The 22478-nt window shown below is 35.0% G+C and overlaps 1 protein-coding gene across 3 annotated transcripts in view; it reads left to right on the top strand.

The window, feature by feature from the left end:
- ANO5 (anoctamin 5) overlaps positions 1-21977 on the top strand; it is a 122619-nt gene extending 100642 nt beyond the window's left edge. For all 3 annotated transcript variants that reach the window (XM_053562420.1, XM_053562419.1, XM_053562421.1), the window contains 5 exons: positions 8717-8847; positions 11221-11426; positions 13104-13282; positions 14740-14845; positions 18244-21977. In XM_053562420.1, the coding sequence (XP_053418395.1) occupies positions 8717-8847; positions 11221-11426; positions 13104-13282; positions 14740-14845; positions 18244-18465 (844 nt within the window). In that variant the 3' untranslated portion in view covers positions 18466-21977. The remainder of the gene's footprint in view (positions 1-8716; positions 8848-11220; positions 11427-13103; positions 13283-14739; positions 14846-18243) is intronic.
- The last annotated feature ends 501 nt before the right edge of the window (positions 21978-22478 follow it).

Below are 22478 nucleotides of genomic sequence, written 5' to 3'. Positions count from 1 at the left end.
AGAAATACAAAGTGACAAAAATCTATGGAGTACAGCAAAAGCAGTACTAAAAGTACTACTTTTATGACAATAAAAGCATATATAAAAAAAAAAAGAACAACCTAAGGAGGCATCCCAAAAAACCAGAGAAGCAATAAGAAATCAAAACAAAAATTAATAGGAGGAAAGAAAACAAAACTCGAGCAGAAATAAATAAAATAGAGACAAAAATTACAGAGGATCAATGAAATGAAAACTTTTTTAAAAAGAAAAACAAAATTGACACACCTTAAGCTAGGCTAAGGAAAAAAGTGAGAACACCCAAATAAAATCAAAAATGAAAAAAGAGACATTACAACTGAGACTTCAGAAACACAAAGAATCATTAGAATCTATTATGAACAACTGTATACACACAAATTTTGTTTTTTTTTTACAATGTGTTGATTTTTCTATTTTATACTATTTGGAATGGTAACATCAAACTAATTAATATAGCTTTTACCTCATTTACTTAATTATTATGTTAAGACATTTATGTTCTATACTTGGTAGATTTGACTTGTACCCTTACAGTATGCTCCATATGTGTAGTCCCACCATTTACTCTCCCTCCATCAACCCTTCTCTTTTCCTTCCCATCTCCCTCTACTTCTCTCCTTCATCCTAGGCTAAGTTGTGATCTTTCATAAGAAAATGTGAGTAATTATAAATTGGTTTTATAAAAGTATTGAGTACATTGGATACTTTTATTCCATTCTTGAGATACTTTACTAAGAAGAATATTTTCCAGCTCCATCCATGTAAACATAAAAGAGGTAATGTCTCCATCTTTTTTAAGGCTGCATAGTATTCCATGGTATACATATGCCACAATTTATTAATCCATTCATGGGTCGATGGGCACTTGGGCTTTTCCATGACTTGGCAATTATGAATTGAGCTACAATGAACAATCTGGTGCAAATATCTTTGTTGCAAAGTGATTTTTGGTCTTTTGGATATATACCTAGTAGAGGAATTGCAGGATCAAACAGCAGGTCTACTTTTAGATCCCTGAGTGTTCTCCAAACTTCTCTCCAAAAGGAACAAATTTTAAAACCTAGACATGGATAGACTCTGAACACATACAAGCTACCAAGATTTAACCATGAAGAAACAGAAAACCTCAGCCAGCCAATGACTAGTAATGAGATTGGAACTGTAATAAAATAACTCCAAAGAAAATTCCAGGAACTGATGGCATCATTGCTGAATTATACCAAACAAGTATAGAAGACCTAATACCAAGTCTACTCAAACTCTTAAAAAAGAATGAAGGGAATGTTTCCAAACTCATTCTACAAGGCCAGCATTACTCTGATACAAAACCACACAAGGGGAGCAACAAACAAAGAAAACTATAGGCTGGTATCACTGATAAACCTGGATCCAAAAGTCTCCAGTTAAACCTAATGCAACAACGTATTAAAAAGATCATTCCGTATAATCAAATAGGATTCATCCCAGGGATAAAAGAATGGTTCAACACACACGAATCCTTAAACATACAAAATATTGACAGAATCAAAAACGAAATCCATGTGCTTATTTCAACTAATGCCAAAAAAGCATCTGATAAAATTCAGCATCCCTCAGATGGAGCCCATAGCTCAGTGGGTAGGGCACCGGCCACATACACCCAGGCTGGCAAGTTGGAACCCAGCCCAGGCCAACTAAACAATGACAACTGCAACCAAAAAATAGTTAGGCATTGTGGTGGGTGCCTGTAATCCCAGCTAGTTGGGAGGCTGAGACAAAAGAATCACTTGAGCCCAAGAGTTTGAGGTTGCTGTAAGCTGTGACACCATGTCATTCTACCAAGGGTGACATAGTGAGACTCTGTCTCAAAAAAAAAAAAAAAATCAGCATCCCATTATGATAAAAACCTTCATCAACATGGGTATTGAAGGAACATACCTCAAAATAGTAAAAGCCATCTGTAACAGACTCACAACTAGCATCATGCTGAAACACGGAAATGTTAAAGGCCTTTCCTCTGAAGACTAGAACAAGATAAGGATGCCCACTTTCAATACTATTAGTCAACATAATACTGGAAGTCATCCTTAGGACAATTAGGCAAGAAAAGGAAATAGAGGAATTAAAATAGAAAAGGAAGAAGTCAAATTAGCCTTGTTCCCAGACAACATGACTTTATAATACAGAAACCTAAAGACTGCACCAAAAAACTGTCAGAACCGATAAATGAATTCAGAATAATTACAGAGCACAACATGAACATTAAAAAAAAGTAGCATTTATGGGCGGCGCCTGTGGCTCAGTGAGTAGGGTGCCGGCCCCATATGCCGAGGGTGGCGGGTTCAGACCCAGCCCCGGCCAAACTGCAACCAAAAAATGGCCGGGCGTTGTGGTGGACGCCTGTAGTCCCAGCTGCTCGGGAGGCTGAGGCAAGACAATCGCGTAAGCCCAAGAGTTAGAGGTTGCTGTGAGCCGTGTGACACCAAGGCACTCTACTGAGGGCGGTACAGTGAGACTCTGTCTCTACAAAAAAAAAAAAGTAGCATTTATAAACGTATACACCAGCAACTAATAATCAGAAAAAGAAATTAGGAGACCATTTGCAATAGCTACAAAAAATAGAAAAGACCTAGGAGTCAATCTTACCAAAGAAGTAACAGATCTATACCAGGAAACCTATAAAATTCTGAAAGTAAAGAAGACGTGAAGAAATTGAAAGATAGTCTATGCCCGTGGATTGAAATAATATTATTAAAATGACAATATAATCCCAAACAATTTATAGAGTCAATGCAATCCCTGTCAAAATACTAATGACACTGGCTTATTGTACCTTCAATGAATCCCCAACAATAAAAAAAAAAAGAAAAAAAAATACCAATGACATTCTTCACAGAAATAAGATATGTATCTTAACACAAAAGACCCCAAATAGCTGAAGCAACCGTAGCCAAAAATACAAAGCTATAAGGCACCACATTACCTGACTTAAATATTTTATCACAAAGCTATAGTAACCAAAACAGCATGGTGCTGGCATAAAAAGACACAGAGATAAATGGAGAACCCAAATATAAATCTATACATTTACAGCCAACTCATCTTTAATAAAGGCACCAAGAACTTACTATGGGGAAAGAACAATCTTTTCAGCAAATGGTGCTGGGAAAATTATGTAACTATATGCAGAATAATGAAACTATATCTGTATCTCCCACCACACAAAGATAAAAATGGATTAAATAATTGAATCAAAAAAATGAAACTATGAAACAACTACAAGAAAACATTGAAGAAATGCTCCATGACATTCTGGGCACAGATTTTTTTTGTGTCAGACCTCAAAAGCACAGGTAACAGAAGCAAAATTAGGCCATTCGATGACATCTGGCTAAAAACCTTCTGCACAGCAAAAGAAACAATCAATAAAGTGAATAGACAAGCTACAGAATGGCAGAAAATATCTGCAAACTAAACATCTGAGAAAGGATTAATAATCACAATGTGTAAGTAACTCAAAAAATAGCAAAAAATAAACTGATTTTAGAAATGGGCAAAAGGTCTGAATAGACATTTTTCAAAATAAGACATACAACTTTATTTACTTTTACTTACTTCCATGATAATCTACTAATAGTTCCAACCAAAAGACAATAGTCAATAGTTGAGGAAATCATTCTTTGAATAGGTAATTACAAAAAAATTTCCCCAAATGAAGAAAAATGTGAGTTTTAGAAATTAAAATTAATTTTTAGTATGAAGCAAGATAAGTATAATTAAATTAACACCCAGTTTCATTATGGTAAAACTATAAAACATCAAAAATAAACAGGCAATCTTAAAAATCAGTAGCGAGATAAACAGAATTAAATTCACTCCCAGATTCATTATGATAAAACTACAGAAAATCAAAAATAAACAGGCCATCTTTAAAATCAAAAATAAACAGGCAATCTTAAAATCAGAAGCAAGATAAATAGCATTAGTTTTACACCCAGATTCATTATGGTAAAACTACAGAACATCAAAAATAAACAGGGCAATCTTTAAAATCAAAAATAAACAGGCAATGTTTAAAATCAGAATATCTACACTTTCTACAGATCTCCCATCAACAGCATTAGATGCCAGAAATCAGTAAAGATACTTTCAAGATTCTGCGTGAAAATAATGTTCACCTTAGATCTCCAGAACCAAGAAATACAGTGAAAGAAAGATATTTTTAGACATGAGAAGAGTTTTCATTTATACATTTTCATGACAGGCACCTCTGAAACATACAGTTGGTGAAGAATAGAATACAGAGTGAATCCATGTGGTGTAAGAAACACTGGTTAGCTCAGAATTTGTTAGCTACAAAAAACACAAAAATAAAATCATTTGGCATTAATCTAAAGCTCATAGGATTTGCATGCCAAAAACTGTAAAAGCCTGATGAAAGAAATTTTCAAAAAATATATAGGCAGAAATACCATACTCATAGTCAATTATCCCCAAGTTGATATAAAGCATTATTGTTATTCTAATCAAAATATCAGCAAGAATTTTGTAGGCATAAATGAGTGGATTCTAAAATTTATATGGATGTTCAACGAACTAAAATAGTCAAAACAAGTTGATGAAAGAAGAATAGGATTGGAAGAATTATATGAGATAATTCAAGATAATCCAAGAATTATCCTACTTGACTTATTAAGCAATATTAATCAAGGCTGTGGAATTGGTGAAGATACAGTTACATAAATCAATGGAACAGAGTGGAAATTATAGCGATTGCAAAAATTTGTGCTCTATGCAAATAAGGCCATTTTACCTTTGACAGGGGTGCAAAAACAATTTTTAAAGAAATAATAGTCTTGATGGGAAAGTATATTGGAACAATTAATCCATATGCAAATAAGAAACTTATGTGAACACTTCATTCAAAATGAATTCAAAATGGATCATAGATGGTAAGGCTGTTTTCAAAAAAGGAAGTGATTATTATAAAGTTTAAGATAGTAGTGACAGATATGGGAATTGAAGGTGTAAATGGAATAGAGTACCCAGAAGGGCTCTGGAATTTCTAGCGAAGTTCTTTCCATAATGACTTCAGCTATAGTATGCCCTCTGTTTGATACTGGTTCAAAAGTCACAGGTGGTGTTGACCCAGATGGGTGGATTGCTTGAGCTCAGGAGTTGGAGACCAACCTGAACAAAAGCAAGACCCTGTCTCTACTAAAAACAGAAAAAATTAGAGAGGCATTGTGGCAGTCCATTGTAGTCATAACTGCTTGGGAGACTAAGGCAAGGGTGATGCCACGACCTGCGGCCTTAGCCCTGGCGGTGTTGATGCTGTCCCCGCTGGAGAAACCAGCTTGCTGGAAGGACCAGACACCTGTGGAAGAGGCGCAGCTGGGCCTTGCTGTCTCCTCCTCCGGCACTTCTGGCTGGTCAGTTTCATGGCTGGCACCTTGCCCTCTCAGGTGAGTTTCCAGGGCCTCAGAGTTCGGGCACCTTGCTGCTGATTGGACAACTGGCTGTAATTGACTAAGACCTACGCCCTTAAAGTCAACATTGAGTTCCAACAAAACACCCCCCTGGGACTATGTAAACCCCTGAGCAGAGAACCCAGGACAGACCTGGGAGCGGGAGCAGGAGAGCTTGTGCCCCCTGTGGGTTCTCTCTGCCAGGAGCTTTGGTTTTTTGTAAGTTGCAATTTTTGTTTCTGTGAATAAACCTTGTCTTACCACTGATTCTGTGGTCTGTGGATTCATTCTTCCAATGGCTGAGACCAAGAACGTGAAACACCAGTATCATATTTGGTGAGCCAGCCAGGAGAGAAGACCAAGTTCCGGTATCAAGGGGACTGCTCAAGCCCCTGTGTTTGAGGTTACTGTGAGCTATGACGACACCCAGGCACTCTGCCCAGGGAGATGATCTGCCTCAAAACAGAAAAAAAAAAGAAGCCACCCAAACAAACCAAAAAACAAATGTCACAGATGCCTTGTTCTCTTCGTGTTTGTTAGAATATAAATAGTATATAAATGTTCCTTTTAATCCACATTTGCTACAGTACTTCAGATTATCTTATTTACTCATTTTTTTCCAATTGATTAGGTGCAAATGATATCTGATTTTGGTCTTATCTTGCATTTCCCCAGTTTATAACATGAATAAAAGTTTTTTTGGCCATATGTGCTTCCTTTTCAATGAAATGCTTATTTATGTTGTTTAACCATTTTCCTCCTTGGCAGTTTAGCTTTTTCCAATTGATTTGTATGAATATATTTTAACTTCTGATTCCTTTTTTTTCTTTTATGATTACATGTGTTGGAAACATTTTATCCTAATATAAATTTTGTCGTGCTATTTTTTAATAAGATTTTAAGGTTACCATTTCTCAACTTCAGGATTACTGACATTTTGGGCTGGAAAATTCTTTGTTATTGGGCAAAAGGAGTGGTGCGGGGAGCTGTCCTCAGCATGATAGAATGTTTAATAGTATCCTTGAACTCTAACCACTAGATGCCAGCAGCCCACCCCTAACCCAGTTGTGACAACTAAAAAATATCTCCAAGCTTTGCAAATTTCCCCTTATGGCCAAAATTACCCCCACATGGGAGCATTAGATGGACAAGGCTACATAATTTACATATGGTCTATTATATCAATCTTTTCTTTTATAGGTTAGCATTTTTTAAATCTTAAGAAATCCTTCCCTATCCTCAGAGGAAAAATATATTCTCATATACTTCAATTTTTTTTAAACATTTTAAAATTATTGTCTTTTATTTCCAAAATTTTAATATCTATGTAAAGGATTTTCATGTTTCAGGTGAGGTAAAAATCCAATTTTTTACATAGATGTGCACATATATATAAATTATATACATATATATTAATTTTCTTATCAACTGAAAAGTCTTCTATGCTCTCCATGATCTACAGTATCATTTGTGCCATATACCAAGTGCAATGCTATTTACAGTTCTTCATTTTGTTCTAATATTTGTTTATTTTAACACCAATACTAGGATTTCTTCTTAATATTGTTTTATAATTTGTATCCCTTAGAGAAAGTGTTATCAAATTATTTTCCATCTAAAGAACTATTTTGGCTATCCTTTTGGTCTTTTGTCTTTCTAAATTTTAGAAGCATCTTATCAGATTCACAAGGAAAAATAGTCTGGCTTTTTTTTTTTTTTTCTTGAGACAGCGTCTCCCTCTGTCACCTGGGCTAGAGTACAGTGCTGTTATCATAGCTCAATGTAACTTCAAATTCCTGGGATCAAGCAGTTCTCTTGCCTCAGCCTCCCAAGTAGCTGGGACTACAGGTGTGCACCATTATTCCCAGCTGATTTTTCTATTTTTTTGTGGAGACAAGATCTTGCCCTTGCTCAGGCCAGTCTCAAATTCCTGCTTCAAGCAGTCCTCCAGCTTTGGCCTCCCAAAGTGCTAGGATTACAGGTGTGAGCCAATGCACCCAGCCTATTTTGGATTTGTGATCAAAATTACACTTCAGTCATTCCCATATAAACAATTATCACTTTTTATAATATCAAATCTTATATTCAGGGACAATTATTTTGGACATCAATGACTTCAAATGAAGATTTTAAACTTCTGCGTAAGGTCCTATAAATATTTTATCACATACATTTCTGAGTACTTTTTATTTGCTAGTATAAATGACATCTTTTTAAAAACTGTTTTCTACTTGTGTATTGTGGGTATATAGAAATGAAATATATTGATAAACCTTGTTATTATTTATAAGTTTTCTTTATTTCTAAATAATTATATATTTCCCCTTTATTTCTAATTCTTTTGCTGTTTTCCATCTTTCTGTACTGACTATAATGTACAGTAGAACCTTGAATACGATCATGCAAATTCTTATCTTGTTCTGATTCTAAAGCAAATTCTTCTGACTTTTCCCTGTTAAGAATGATGTTTGCCCCAGGGTTTTGGTAGATCCTTGCCTTCTATTTACTTTTCTGTCATAGGTTTTAATAGTTTCTTAAAATATATGAAATACATTTTTCTGCATCGATTGAGATAATTTTGTATTTTTTCCCTTAAATCTATTTGGACTTTACATTAATTAATTTACTAATTTTACAAAAACTGTTTTTATTCCTCAAAGTAATCCAACATTACCATGATTTTTTTGTACATTTCTGACAGTTGTGGATGTCCAACAGACTTGAGTATTACGATTTTAATAGTTTTTTCCCGTCTTAAAATATGTATACCTTTTTTGCCCCCTCTGTAGTACAGGATTTAGATAGTGGATATTTGTTTAGCGTTAATGCATTTATTTTCTCTGCATTTCCTTTCTCATACATTTTTTTCTATTATGATCAACTTCCTGTTGCCTTATATTTCTTCTGAGTATCATCACAGTATTATGGTTATAATAGTCCTACTAATGACACTCTCTTCCACTTGCTTTTTAACTGAACTGTCTCTGAGTGAACGTAGTACATGTCTATGAGCAGACTCAGGATTGTTTTATTTTGTTAATCACTCTCATACAGAACCCCTCCCTTCCATTTCCACTCAGTTGTAAAAAGTTCACTAGAGTTGGATTTGAGCTGTAGCTGGAGTCATATGCGATCCTAACTTATTTAACCTTTCTCTCTGTCAATTACTATGTTTAACACTCTGATTGATTCTCTGACCTTTTTCTTTTTTGCACTGTTTCATGATTTATTCTTCTCATTTACAACAGGTTAGCTTTGAATTGGTGGAGACGCCGAAAAACTCGGGCCAACTCGGAGAAACTATACAGTCGATGGGAGCAGGATCATGACCTTGAATCTTTTGGCCCCCTGGGTCTGTTCTATGAATATTTAGAAACAGGTAATTTTCAGCCACTATTCTGAAAGAGTCAGAACAGAGTCAGCCTGAATAAAAAGAGTGGGGGAGGTAGCTCTTAATTCTTTCTGCCATGCACATATTAAGTGTTCAAGAAATCATTGGTTGTTTAAAAAATGGATGGATGGATATGGAGATGATTGGTTCGTTATTTTCCTGTCCCAGCAAATAGAATACAAAATGAAGTTTTGCTTCAAAACATCTTGAAGATATTGGCCTATCAATTGAATGTTAATATTATTGAAGCAAATCAAGACTTTTTAACACCTGTCTCAAATTAGCTTTAATAGTTATTTCTCCTTTTGTTTTCCTCAGTAACAGCTCAGAGAGAAAATTAGTTGGAAAACCTTTCCAGAGTATGACATGCATTTAGTGTACGTTTTTATGTCAGTCTGAAAATAAGAAGGATAAAAGGTATTATATAAGGAAGTCCAAGCTGAACACAAGAAATGCCTAAGATAGTTCAAGGATTGAATAGAGAAGAAACTTTAAGGACAAATTTTAGGAGAGATACTGCTGGGGACTACTTATGTAGCCTGTTCTGGTAGAGTTAAGGAGAACAGTTTTCCTGACTTGCTCACAAGGCTTGCAACACTACAGTGGAATAAATGAGATGACCTGAAACTGTTAGTGATTCGCCAGTGTAATATGTACATGTGACATGTGAATTGAAATGAGTCAATTTAGGACAAGTAGCAGTCTAATTGATATAGCTTTGGTTGTAAAATTAGGTAGTCCTTGCCTTTGGAATTATACAACTATAATTTGTAATTGTGTAAGTTTCAAATGAATCTGTATGCATGAATCAGAGATTATTACTGAAATTAAAGAATAGCAATATTAATTGCTGTTAATATATTGAGACAACTACATTAATTTATTCTAGAAACTTTACCTACTTTATCTCTAATTTTTAAACAATTCTTCAGAGTAGTCATTATTCGACATTTTATGTTTGAGGATTCTGAAATTTGGATAGTTTAATAAAATTTCTATGGGCCACAAAGATTTTAGGTAGAGATTAGAGATTTAAACCTAGAAAATTCACATTGCTTCTACATAATACTTCCTGTTTTTCTTTTCTGTCTTTTTGTTTAGTAGAGAATCAGGAAAGGTGAGAGTTAGTATGTATTAATATATGTTCATTTTGGCTTTTTTTTTTTTTTTTTGCAGTTTTTGGCTGGGGCTAGGTTTGAACACGCCACCTCCAGTATATGGGGCCGGCGCCCTATTCCTTGAGCCACAGGTGCTGCCCAATATATGTTCATTTGATAACAAGACTGACTTAGTCTTATGAGAAAAGCTAAAATCAAGAAATATTTGAGATTTATTTTAAAATAGAGGACTAATAAAATATTCTTTCTTTTATCCTTTGAAGGAAAACCATTCCCATATCTCTCTTTTTTTCATTCCCTCACATGAGAAGCCCAGACTATCAGTTGCACAGATTCTTTTACCTGATGTATTGTTGGAAACAGAAGACAAAAATGAGGAGAAAAGCCACCTTACACAGAAATAGTCTCTCTTAAATCTTCATAAGGAGAGAGAATAACATTTCTTTTAAAATACATTAAGGTAGTATTGAGGATCAAGACCTTAACCAATATTTTATTCTAGAAAAGGTATATATTTTGCCCATATACAAAGTATACACATAAGCACACATACATAGGCTGGATACTGGAATCATATATACAGTTTCACCCTAATCATTAAAAGTACATAGATTACCAAGACAGAAAAACTTGGTTACTCCACAAACATTCCAATACACATGTAAAGACTAGATCAAGTATCCAATGTACTCAGCCCTACTATGAAGCTAAATTATAGCTTTCACATGAAGACTATAACCCAACTACAGCACAAGACTATGGGGAAAGGGCCAAGGAAGGGGAAGGGTGGGGGGAGGTTTTGGTGGAGGGAGGGTAATGGGTGGGGCCACATCTATGGTGCATCTTAGAATGGGTACAGGCGATTGCACTAATGTACACAGCTATGATTTAACAATAAAAAAAAAAAGACTAGATCAGCATAAAACAAAACTTAGCAGAGAAGAATAGATTCTCTTAATAAAAGGCAGAGAAGAATAGATTCTTGCTTAGATAAACACAGCTCAAAAGGAAGAATGAGGAAGGAATTCAGCTATGCCTGGTTATATCCTCCTAATTCTAGCAAGCAGAGACGTTACTGAGCCTCCTATGGGGAGGAGGAAGTGGACAGGTAGAGAGGGGCCTGGAGGGTTTGACTGCTGGGGACTCCCTACAAGATAAAGGACGTGGCAAGAGTTGGGCAGGGGGTTCCTCTCTTTCCCCTTCACAACAAAGAGTTCATACTTTTTATTTTCTTTCTCTACAGTTACTCAATTTGGATTTGTTACACTATTTGTGGCCTCTTTTCCTTTGGCTCCTCTTTTTGCTCTCATAAATAATATCGTAGGGATACGAGTGGATGCCTGGAAACTTACTACTCAGTACAGGAGAACTGTAGCCTCTAAAGCTCATAGCATAGGTGTTTGGCAAGACATTCTTTTTGGAATGGCTGTCCTTTCGGTTGCAACTAATGTAAGTGGACCTATTTCACTAGAGTGACTTTGTATTTTACTACTTGGGGATGGGAAAATGTGAATGATGCTTAACCTGATCTTTCCTGACATTGATTTAATCAGAGTGCGACGCCATAAAAATCAAACATTCCTAAACTTTCATACGCTTGCCAGGATAGAGAAGCCTATGACATGAAAACTATTAGACATTAAAGAAAATAAATGTAAAATTTCTCTCATTAAAATTTCATGACACAGTTTCACAGCCTATGACAAAGCGACTGAGTAGACAGAAAATAAATGATGGTATAAAGCATTTGAATAACAATTAAAGTTGGATTATGCTTGAATTTGTATACTACAGAGAATGGTCAACATTTAACTATTATGTTTTATAGAGCACTTATTAAAAAGTACAAAAAAACTAAATTCCCCAAGGTAGAAAATTTTCAGTGCATATTTACCTATAAAAATGTTTCAAAAATATAAGTTGATAATAAGGAAATCAAAAAAGAAAATCTAACTACTTAAAGTTAACTCTTCTAAGTAAGGTTCACATAAGAGGAAACAATAGAAACTATAGAGAGGGCTTAATTTAAATACAAACCTATGGAAACAAGCTAAAACCACTGTTAGAGAAAAGTCTATAGCAGCGGTTCTCAACCTATGTCGGGACCCACATAAACTGTATTAAAGGGCCTCTACATTAGGAAGTTTGAGAACCACTGGTCTATAGCCATAAATGCTTTTATTATTTTTTAAAGAACTACTGGAAAACATGTAAGACACTAAGTTACATGTAAGGAAAAAATATAAAATTAATAGAAAGTAGTATTGAAAAAGAATAAAGATATAATCAGACATAATCAGATTGAAAAGCCAACAAAAAGGAACATAATTGCTAAGTAAATCAAGAGTTGGTTTGTTGAAAAGACAAATAAAACAAGTAAAACATTGAGACTCCTATGTACCCATTTATTCCAATAAATTTTAAAATTTATTTGAAACAATTGCTTTTTTAATAAAATTAAAATTGTGAAGTTTATTTAATAAGTGATATCTGAACAGACCATTAGCCATAGAAATAATATTAAATGCTTTTTAAAACATACCATTAGAAACGTAGATGCCAGAGCCAGATGGTTTCTAATTGAATTAACTAACCTGAAGTAGACATGCTTATACTATCCCAGGGCTTAGGAATGGATGGAAAAATACCATTCCCATGGACTCAAATCTTGAAATTGGTTACACTGAATTATAAGACATTTACAAGTACCTGGTCTTCTGTCTCTCTTACTTCTTCCCATCATCTTCTTACACACACGTACAGTCCTAGCTTATGTGGTTGGCCCAGGAAGTGAATGCAATTCACTTATTGTTTCATAGGAACCGTCCTATGAAACAATAAGAAAAGTAAGAAGTAGCAAGGCATTGTGGGAAGAGCATGGTTCCCGGAGACAGGTACATTTAGGTTCAATACTTAGCCACTTAGCAGCTATGAAATCTAGAAATACTAATCACACACTAGAAATGATCTTTTTCACATTTTAAGCCAAATATTTGTATATTCATATAATCTATAATAGTTTGGAATCATTTTGCAGTATATGGTTTATGAGACACAGAGCTACAAATCAGACATTTTGAAAATGTGTTTGGCAGTTCACCATCTTCCTTTTGCTTTGTTCTTCAGGCGTTTATAGTTGCATTTACATCAGACATCATTCCTCGTTTAGTTTACTACTACGCCTACTCAACAAATGCTGTCCACCCTATGAGAGGATATGTGAATAACAGCCTGTCAGTGTTCCTGATAGCTGATTTTCCAAATCAAACTGCACCTTCGGGAAAGCAAGACTTCGCCACTTGCAGGTTTCCTTTTGTTTGTTTATGTTTTAATTAAGTTATCCATTCCCTTCGTGTCTTACAATGCAAATGATTTACTTGAAGCAACCAAAGTCTTGGATAAGTGAAGTGCATAAATTCTAGATCACATGTCATGTGATTTTTATTTGGAAAGATAAAATGTCAAGAAGTAAGAGACTAGTATGGATAAAGATAACACCAATTTTGAATGATTCCTTATTTTCTAAATTTATCAAAAGGATTGCTTGCCATCAAATGCCCCTTGGTCCAAAGTTGTAATATCTGTAGATCACACAGAACAACCATGTGCACTTAACTTACGCCAATTTAACTAGGTGTCCTCAGAAAAGAGATAAAGTGAGAAAGAGAGAAATAACAATGTAATGATCTAATCAGTTCACCAGCCTTGCCACTTAACGGGTTTCTTCTGTGCAGGGAGGGTGAGATTGGATATGTAGATCTTCTGTGTCCACAGTCAGTATACCACGCACTATGAGGATCTTTTTATTATACAATTTAAATATACACACCCCCCACACATACACACAGTAGCACCTAAACTTCTATCAACTGCTTCATTTGGATTGCGACAAAAAAAGTGCAAAACAGTTGTAAGACAGGCAGATACAAACATTGTTATATTCCACGTTTGAATATAGACAATCATAGCCTGCTGTTTAAGAGCGTAGCCACTGGTGTGAGACACATTCCATGATGTTATCGTTTCCCAGCTGGACTACATCTTTGAAGAGCAACAATACCCAGTGACTTTGTACAATGGAATGAGTTTACTAAGTTTGAGCACTGAGACAACTCCAGAAAAGACATTAAGAAAAGCAAAGCACATCTACTTGGGAGGCTGAGGCAAGAGAATCGTCTGAGCCCAAAAGCTGGAGGTTGCTGTGAGCTGTGATGCCACAGTACTCTACCGAGGGCGACAAAGTGAAACTCTGTCTCTAAAAAAAGAAAAGAAAGAAAGAAAGAAGAAGAAAAGAAAAGAAAAGCAGAGCAGAGCAGCCAAGAGAAAACAGGATTTCAAGAGAATAGAAGTGATCAATAATATCAAGTCCTATTCTAAAAATAATCAAAAATAAAATGAGAATCAAAATGTCCCTTCAATTTAACTGAATTGGTTTTGATGGAGAGAGGGAAAGAACTAAGTATGTTAAGAAGGAGGGAGGGTAAAAATATCGACAACAAATAATGGAAACTCCTTTGAAAAGTTTGTCTTGGCAGGAGAGAAGTGCCACTTGTGTATTTTCTGTTAGATTTGTATGAACAAAATTAGCAAATGGCCATAATTTTATGTGAGCAAGAATAATAGATGCTTCATGATATCAGTTTATCTTCCTATGACTTGAGTTTCGTGGTGAACCAGAAGGGTCTTTTAAGAGAAGTAGTAAGAATGTATGTCTCTAGTGGAAGCTATAGCTAATATTTTTGCATTTATTTTCATTCTGCAGGTATAGAGATTACAGATATCCTCCTGATCATGAGAGGAAATATTTTCGTAATATGCAATTCTGGCATGTCCTTGCTGCTAAGATGACCTTCATCATAATTATAGAAGTAAGCTGCTCTTAACTTTCTTGCAAATTACTGTCTTCTCCCTTTAGGTGAATATTTCTAAAGGTATCTGCTCTGCTCATCACAAAGTTAGCATATCTCAATGAGTTTGTCTTGAAGGGATTTTTTTTTTTTTTGTCATAAAAAACATCTCAGGGACATTCACAGTACAATGGTTTGCCTGTTATTCAGGCACTGAGGGATATTCAGGGACTATTGTTGAAGATACCATGGTGACAGAAAAAGAAGGAAAAATATCTCTTCCCTTGAGGTCAAGAAAGGGGAAGAGAGCGCACTGATTTTACAGAATACCTATTATGTTCCTTCCAGAACTTAAGTCCTTGTAAGTTAGACTTTATTACTTACCTTTGAAAAAAGAGCCCTAGACTCTGCAAAAAAATCACTAGTTGGCTTAAGGATAATCAGCAAGTATTTGAGCTGAGTTTCAGCACCAGATGTACCACTCCCCAGCCTGTGCTCTGCCCGCCTCTGTGTTACGCTTCCTCTCTTTTGGAGTACCTAGAAAATTACAGAGATAAGGCATGCAAGAAAAGAGGGGCCGTGTGATTAAGTTTCAGATTGACTGCTATAGACTATAAATCAGGAAGACCAATAAGGGAGAGAGAAATAAAAGTCAGGCACTTTTCCTTTCCCATAGTAAAGTCCAATGATTGACAATTCTAACCAAAGAGCATGCAATTCTAATCAGTTTCTATTAAATTTATTTTTTTAATTAAATCATAGCTGTGTACATTAATGTGATCATGGGGCACCATACTATTAAATTCATTTTTATCAAGATTATGTATATAATTTAAACAATCAGATAGTTCTACATGGCCAAAAATGAGAGGGTTCCTATGTAATATTCGTCACTATCTTTAAATCCTAATTTCCAAAGGCAATCATTTCAACTTTTTAAACTCATTCTTCTAGTAGTTAGCTCTGTGTGGCTAACCAACACATTTTTGCAGCTCTATCTGTCTAGTTTTAGATGTTAATCACTGACTTCCTATAATGGCAGATCTCGTGCACAGCACAGCACACACTGACACACACATGCACAGGTGCACAGACGCAGATAGAAACTTTATCTTTCTCCTACCTCTCAATAGAATGACTGCATAATTTTTTCTTTATACAGGTCCATAATTTCTTATTCTGAAAGTCCAAACCTCAGAAAGCAAAGTATTTTGGCAACTTAATTATCAGCAATACCTTATCTGACATGTCTTAAGCCTATTTGTAGAGTGACCATTTATTTTGCTGCAGAGACGTTTGTGACAAAGTGCCACCTCAGACCCTGCTGATGTGTGCTTGATTCAATAAATTATACATTTTTAATATTTAATAATGTCAATTCTAAAATATTTCTGTCCATGAGAGTTTTGAATAAGAGATTGTAGATAAGTACAATAGCATTTATAAATTAGGACTTTATAAATAGTAGTTCTATCTGTTTCATATATTATTTTCTGCATATCTTTCCTTAGTATAATATTGTTTTTCTTCTTTGTTTCTTTCCCTCTCTCTCTCTCTTTTACTTCTTTAGGTATTTATCGCTCTTTCATTCCATCAGAAGTTTCGGTTGCCTTTCAGTCCAATAAATTGCATCAGGAAATTTCTTTGTTTGAATTTTTGTTTGTATTTATTACTCTCATCAATTTTTTGTAATCATCTCCGGGTCAAACCTAACATCATTCTGGGCCCGTTCACTTCTCTTCTTCTGGGTGTGCTATGACCTGCAGTCTGTGTTCCTCTCCTTCTTGGTTTAATATGTTAGTTTGGTGAAACACATCTCCTAGTAATTTTCTAAGGAAAATTATGAGAAGTCAGTTTTTGAGAACTTGAATATTGGAAATTTATTTTCTAGGCGTGATTATGTGGAATAGAATTTTTTTCTCTTTTTTTTTCTTGAAATATTTTTAATCAACTTTATTTAGGTATTCCTGAAATTTTGAAGACACTGCTCCATTTTCTTTCCACTTCTGATGTTGTAAAGTGCAATAACATTGTCATGATCCAGTCTTTGTTTACAATCTACTTTTAGAAACAATAACCTTATAGGACTCTCTCACTAGCTCCAATTTTATAAGACAGTTCCTTGCTATTGGACAATATTCATTGTTTTCTATACTTGCTAAGTCTCTTCAAGTTGAGAATTTTTGCTTGTGTTATTTCTTCGATAAACATTTTCTTTCTTCTATCTCTGTGGAACTTCTCATAGTCAGATATTATACTTCCTGTTTTTTAATTCTAATTATCATTTATTTTTCCTTCTATGAAGATGTGGTTTAGTATCTTAGGTTTTTATTACACTTTTTTCCCTTTATGATTTGTGTTTCCTCTTAGTCCTTGTTTGTTTACTTCCTTGTTTTTCTTTCATGTTAGAGACTTCCCTGCGTACTTGTTGGTTCTGCTCATGTTTAATTGTGAGGCAGTGAAAAGCTGATTTTAAGCTTTGGGTGCTGCAAGAGAGGTGGTACTTGGTGGGTTTGACTGCAGCATGATAAGGTAGTGAGCCAACTTTTGCATTGGAGACCTATCAGATTTTGGCATCTGTAATTTTGCTTTCATAGACTAGTTAATTTTACCCAGAGAAAAGAGACAAGTTCTTCAACCTCCTGTCTATTGAGATATTTCATAGATGCTTATGTTCTGAGAGCTGAACAAGGCAGAGGGGACCAAGGATTCCACAGTTCAGTAGGGTGAACTTCACTTTCTGGTGTTTTTTTAATTTTTATTATAGTTCCACTTCTCCATCAGTTACGTGTGATACCACTGAGTTTATAGCTTTCTGATTTAATTTCCACAAAAAAATGAACTCTTTGGCTGCTTCTGGGATGGGATATGGAGAGAGGTAATATCTGAATACAGATAGGAGAGAGGCTCTGGAAAATCAAGGGCTCCTTATACAAATTTTTAACTAATCAAGCCCCTTGTTTTCAACTCCACCCCTACATTAATGCCTTTAGAAGTTCTCAGTACCTTCTTTTCTGAACTTTCCTTAGGATCTAAAACAAAATTGGCTTTTATCTTTTTGCTTTCCACCATCAATCACCATATCACTGATTGCAAGTGTGAGGGCCAGCTTTCTTCACTCTTTTGAGTCTAATTCTTTTACAAATATTTTGTCAGGTTTTCAGGAGGGAGGAGAGAGAGGGAATATTCAGTAATCATGTTCGACTGGAATTTCACTAAGTGCACATTTAAGTGTGTACATGTGTGTATGTGTGTGTTTTAATGTGGTTCTTTGTATAAGAGTTCTTAGACAGAGCCCGTATCTTCTTGCTGGTTCTTATACTTCATGTCTCAAGCACAATTTATTGCATGACTAAAATAAACAATTTGTGGGGAATTGGCAATTTTAACCATGTTCTAATTTTCCTTTATATTTCTAGCACATTGTGTTTTTAGTTAAATTTTTGTTGGCCTGGATGATACCTGATGTTCCAAAAGACGTTGAGGAGAGAATCAAAAGAGAAAAGTTAATGACCATCAAGATTATCCATGACTTTGAGCTCAACAAATTAAAAGAGCACTTGGGAATTAATGATACCGAATTTTCCAAGCATGTCATGATTGAGGAAAACAAAGTACAACTGGCCAGATCGACAATCTAATCAGCATAATGAGCAAGCAGCTGGTTGCCTGTCTCACTTCACTTTTCCTCCCAGGTTATGGGCCAGAGGCCAGAAGCCATATGTCAGTTTTACCCTTTCTTCATTTTTTTTTTTTTTTAACTCAGAGTTTTTGTACACTTTTATAGAAGCCAACTTCGTGATATTGGAAGAGTACCACTTCTCTGTTTCATTGGCTGGGCCCTTTCCAAATATTGTTTTCTGAAGTCCTGTAAATGATTGTTGAACATTCATGTAGAATCAGAATATTGGGAAATCATGGAGTGTTGCAGCTTAGAACAAAACACTGGACTTGGGCTGTCCCATCACTTTCCAGTGCATCTACACATTTTGATGGTCTTCTGTTGGGTTGTTTCATATCTCCTTCCCATCAAGAAAAATGTTGGGACAAAAATAAAGGGAGCAAAGAGGCCAAGTGAGATATATCTAACCTGCTATTTTTAAATGTGCAAATAAAAAACCAAAATCAGTAAACTTGCATACTAAAGAACTTCTGTATCATAGCAGGGGTTTGTTCCTGAAATTGTCCTGAATAAGTTCAACTTCCATCAGAATCTCAGATAGACCCTCCTGGTAATGCAGGATTTATTTTTTCAAGAAACTGAACTTTTGAGTTTTACAAAAAACCAACAACTCAGTTCTTAAAGATAACATTTTTGTTATCTTTAAACTACTGTGTTTTGAAATTAACACAGTAGTTTCAAGCATCACGAAGGTGTCAGATTGCTTCAGGTCTTAAAGTAAAGATATTATAGAGAATTAAATGTGTTTTCTTTAGTACTTAAAGAATGCCAGACAATGTATCCTGATTAATTTTTTGACCTTAATCTAGAAAATTGTCAAATTATCTTTTAAAAATCAGTTTTCTTCTGGAGTGCCTATTTTGCATCATGAAACCTTTTTAAGTACTAGCTGTTTGTAGACATTAGTAACATGCTATTTATGAAACGTGATCTCTTTTAAACAATCTGAGATCTTTTAACAAGTTTACAACCTTTTCTATTGATGTTTCACCTTATACAATACTAAGTGCCTTGCGCTTATGCTTTTGACACACAAGAAGTCATATTGTTGATGACTGATGTGATATAACATCTCAGTGTAAGCTTGTTTTAGAGAACTATCATTGTAACAACCACCGTAGACTTCAATAGCAAAAGAGGATTAACCAAGTGAAGTGATGGACTTGATAGCTAAGTGAAAAGATGTGTTTGTGGAATTATTCCTCTCAAATGTAGGCCGGTAGTACAACAAGTCTTGTTCTTAAAAAAATACTGCTTATGTAAGATGTGTGTGCCTGCATATTGTTTCTAGAGTGATTGATACAGTCCAATTATTTAGGATCTGAATCTCTAGTTGGAAATTACAATTTGCTTCCAGAAGAATAGTGTTTTTTAACTTTACACATAAGAAACTTTCTCACAATATTTTTAAAGTAGTGTTTCATTATCTAATGCTAATAAATCTTTATAGCTTTTCCAGTATGAAATATATGGCAGATGGTATTAACTACTAATCAATATTTAGCATTTAGAACTGGGGATTATGGATTTTATAAAACTATGGGACATTTACCTAGTCTTGGCAATACCAATTTGTCATCCACTGGGTAGGCTTTATGAACATTTTTTGATAATTTGAAGTGATCTCATTAGTGAAAAATAATTTCATATGTGGAGGAGATAATATTTCTTGCCTGAGAAAACCAGTCAGGGTTACCATGAAATAAGCCAGAGACGCAGTATTTTTTGGTTTGTCAAGTCAAACTCTGTGTTACTACAGCCTTATACATTGCATATTGCTCATATTGCTTCCTTCCTAGGTGCTGATAAAAAGAAGAAAGAGCATGGAAATTGGTTTCTTGTCTATAAACTTTAATTTTTATGACTTAAAAGTGCTTATAGAGCTAGACTGGAACATGAATAAAGACAAATTTAACTCACAAAGTCATCTGTACACTGCAATCTTACAGCAAACCAATGCAACTGTTGGATTTCCCATGTTTATGGAAAATCTGGCAAGGGAGGAAAAGAAGTAAATAATTCTTGTGACTTGTGGATACTTCCCTTTTGAAATGTTATTTAAAGATAATGCGTATTTACTTTTAAATTTCCTACCCAAAAATTTATCTTCATTTTACAGATTTTAAAATGAAATACAAGTATCCTTCATGTTCATGAATGCATGCTAGCCAAAATCAAGAGCCAAAACAATTCAGATAGATTTGTCTCATCTACTTAAAGCCATTGGTGAGGGGTCAAGGAAGATCACTTGGCCACCAAATAGGAGTTGAGATTTACTAGCATGGCAGGTGATTTTATTCTCCAATCAAACCCACAGGTTTTATTTTTTAATTTTCAGAAATGTTATAGGGAACATTAGAGACTTTATGTAAAATACAATTTTAAGTGACAAAGCCAAAAAATACTTATTTTCAAATGCACTTTCTCATCCTTACCTTTATCAACTTTTCAGTGAACACCAGAAGCAGAATCCAGTTCATAATATTTACTTTAGAGGAGTCCAACAAAAAGGGGGTTTCTTAGTTAGATGGAATGTTGTCTTGTTTTTTGCTGCATCTCATGACAACTACATCTTCTTTTAGCTCTAACATCTTTTAACCAAGCCATTAAGCAAGTTATCAAAGTGGAAAAGAAAAAGGAGCCTCGCTTGAGCCCAGGAGTTGGAGGTTGCTGTGAGCTGTGATGCCAGAGCACTCTACCCAAGGTGACAGCTTGAGGTTCTGTCTCAAAAAAAAGAAGAAGAGGACGAGGGGAAGGAGAAAAAAGGAAAGGGGGAGGATGAGGATGAAGATAAAGAGAAAGGAGGAAGGAGAGAGCTTTATTTATGAATCCTATTTCCAAGAGAGAAAGAGGTGTTCTGAGAGGGTGTGGTGCAGGGGAGGGTGGTAAGAAGTATCACCCTTTCCCAAGTCATCTTAGGAAGGTGAGAGAAAAGCTAAAGAAATTTCCAGTTGATAACTATTATGTTTTAAACTAAAACTTAGGTTTCAAACTGACTTTGTAACGTCAGATTCTGTGGTAGCCATGGTTCTCTGTTAATTGACACCAGTTGACACCAGGACCTTACTTGTACTGCTCATTCAAAAAGGGAGTCTATTGTTCTGAAAGAACCTCTTTTGCAAATTTTAACGTTGACGGTAGCTATTTTGCAGTTGAAGAACATTATTAAGGAAAGTAGCACTGCAGGAAGTAACACTGTCCAGGCTTAGAAATCTGCCAACTGAATCATTGTAACTATTGTGTTATTCATTTTCTAGGCAAATTGTGACTCTTCTACTTTTATGTGTAATAATTCAAGTCTGTCATTTATTCCAGCATTATGTAAAAATTGATGGGAATGCTCAAAAGAATAGTGTTGTTTAATTTGTCTGAGAAACCTACTTACATCCCCGCAAGACCTTTGAGTAGGTAAATCTCCGCTATGTGAGATATGGGCCCAGGTGTGAACCCATAAAATAAGTCCTCTTTTTTTTTCTTTTCTTTCTTCCAAGTGTTTTATTGGGGGAGGGATATAAAAAAAACAACTTTTTTTTTCTTTCTTCCAATTAATTTGGTTGTTTGGTTGTTTTCAGGAAGGAGACTACACAGGTATGTAGGCAAAGTTCTTAGGAAACATTTCAGGACACTCAAATTCACACAGTGAATAAAGTAATAATTTTAAACTTTATTTTGGCATAAATTCAATTTATTCTGACAGTAAATGTTAATGTCTTTTTTTGAGTTTGAGTACTCTTTAAGTTTTAAGCTCTCCCTTTTTTATAATGTAGAAGCATTTATATATAAACAGATATATATAAATGCTACCAAAAAATGTATACACCTTTTAAGAGACATTATCTATGTATCACTTTTTAAAGTTTAATATGAAGGTACTACCCTGTTTCCCCAAAAATAAGACCTACTTACAGGAAAGATAAGACATCCCCTGAAAATACGACCTAGCACGTCTTTGGGAGCACACCTTAAAATAAG

The sequence above is a fragment of the Nycticebus coucang genome, chromosome 14 (assembly GCF_027406575.1).
Source record: "Nycticebus coucang isolate mNycCou1 chromosome 14, mNycCou1.pri, whole genome shotgun sequence".
Classification (NCBI taxonomy): Eukaryota; Metazoa; Chordata; class Mammalia; order Primates; family Lorisidae; genus Nycticebus; species Nycticebus coucang.
The sequence above is the reverse complement of the archived record's forward strand: the minus strand, read 5'-3'. Positions and strand labels throughout refer to the sequence as shown.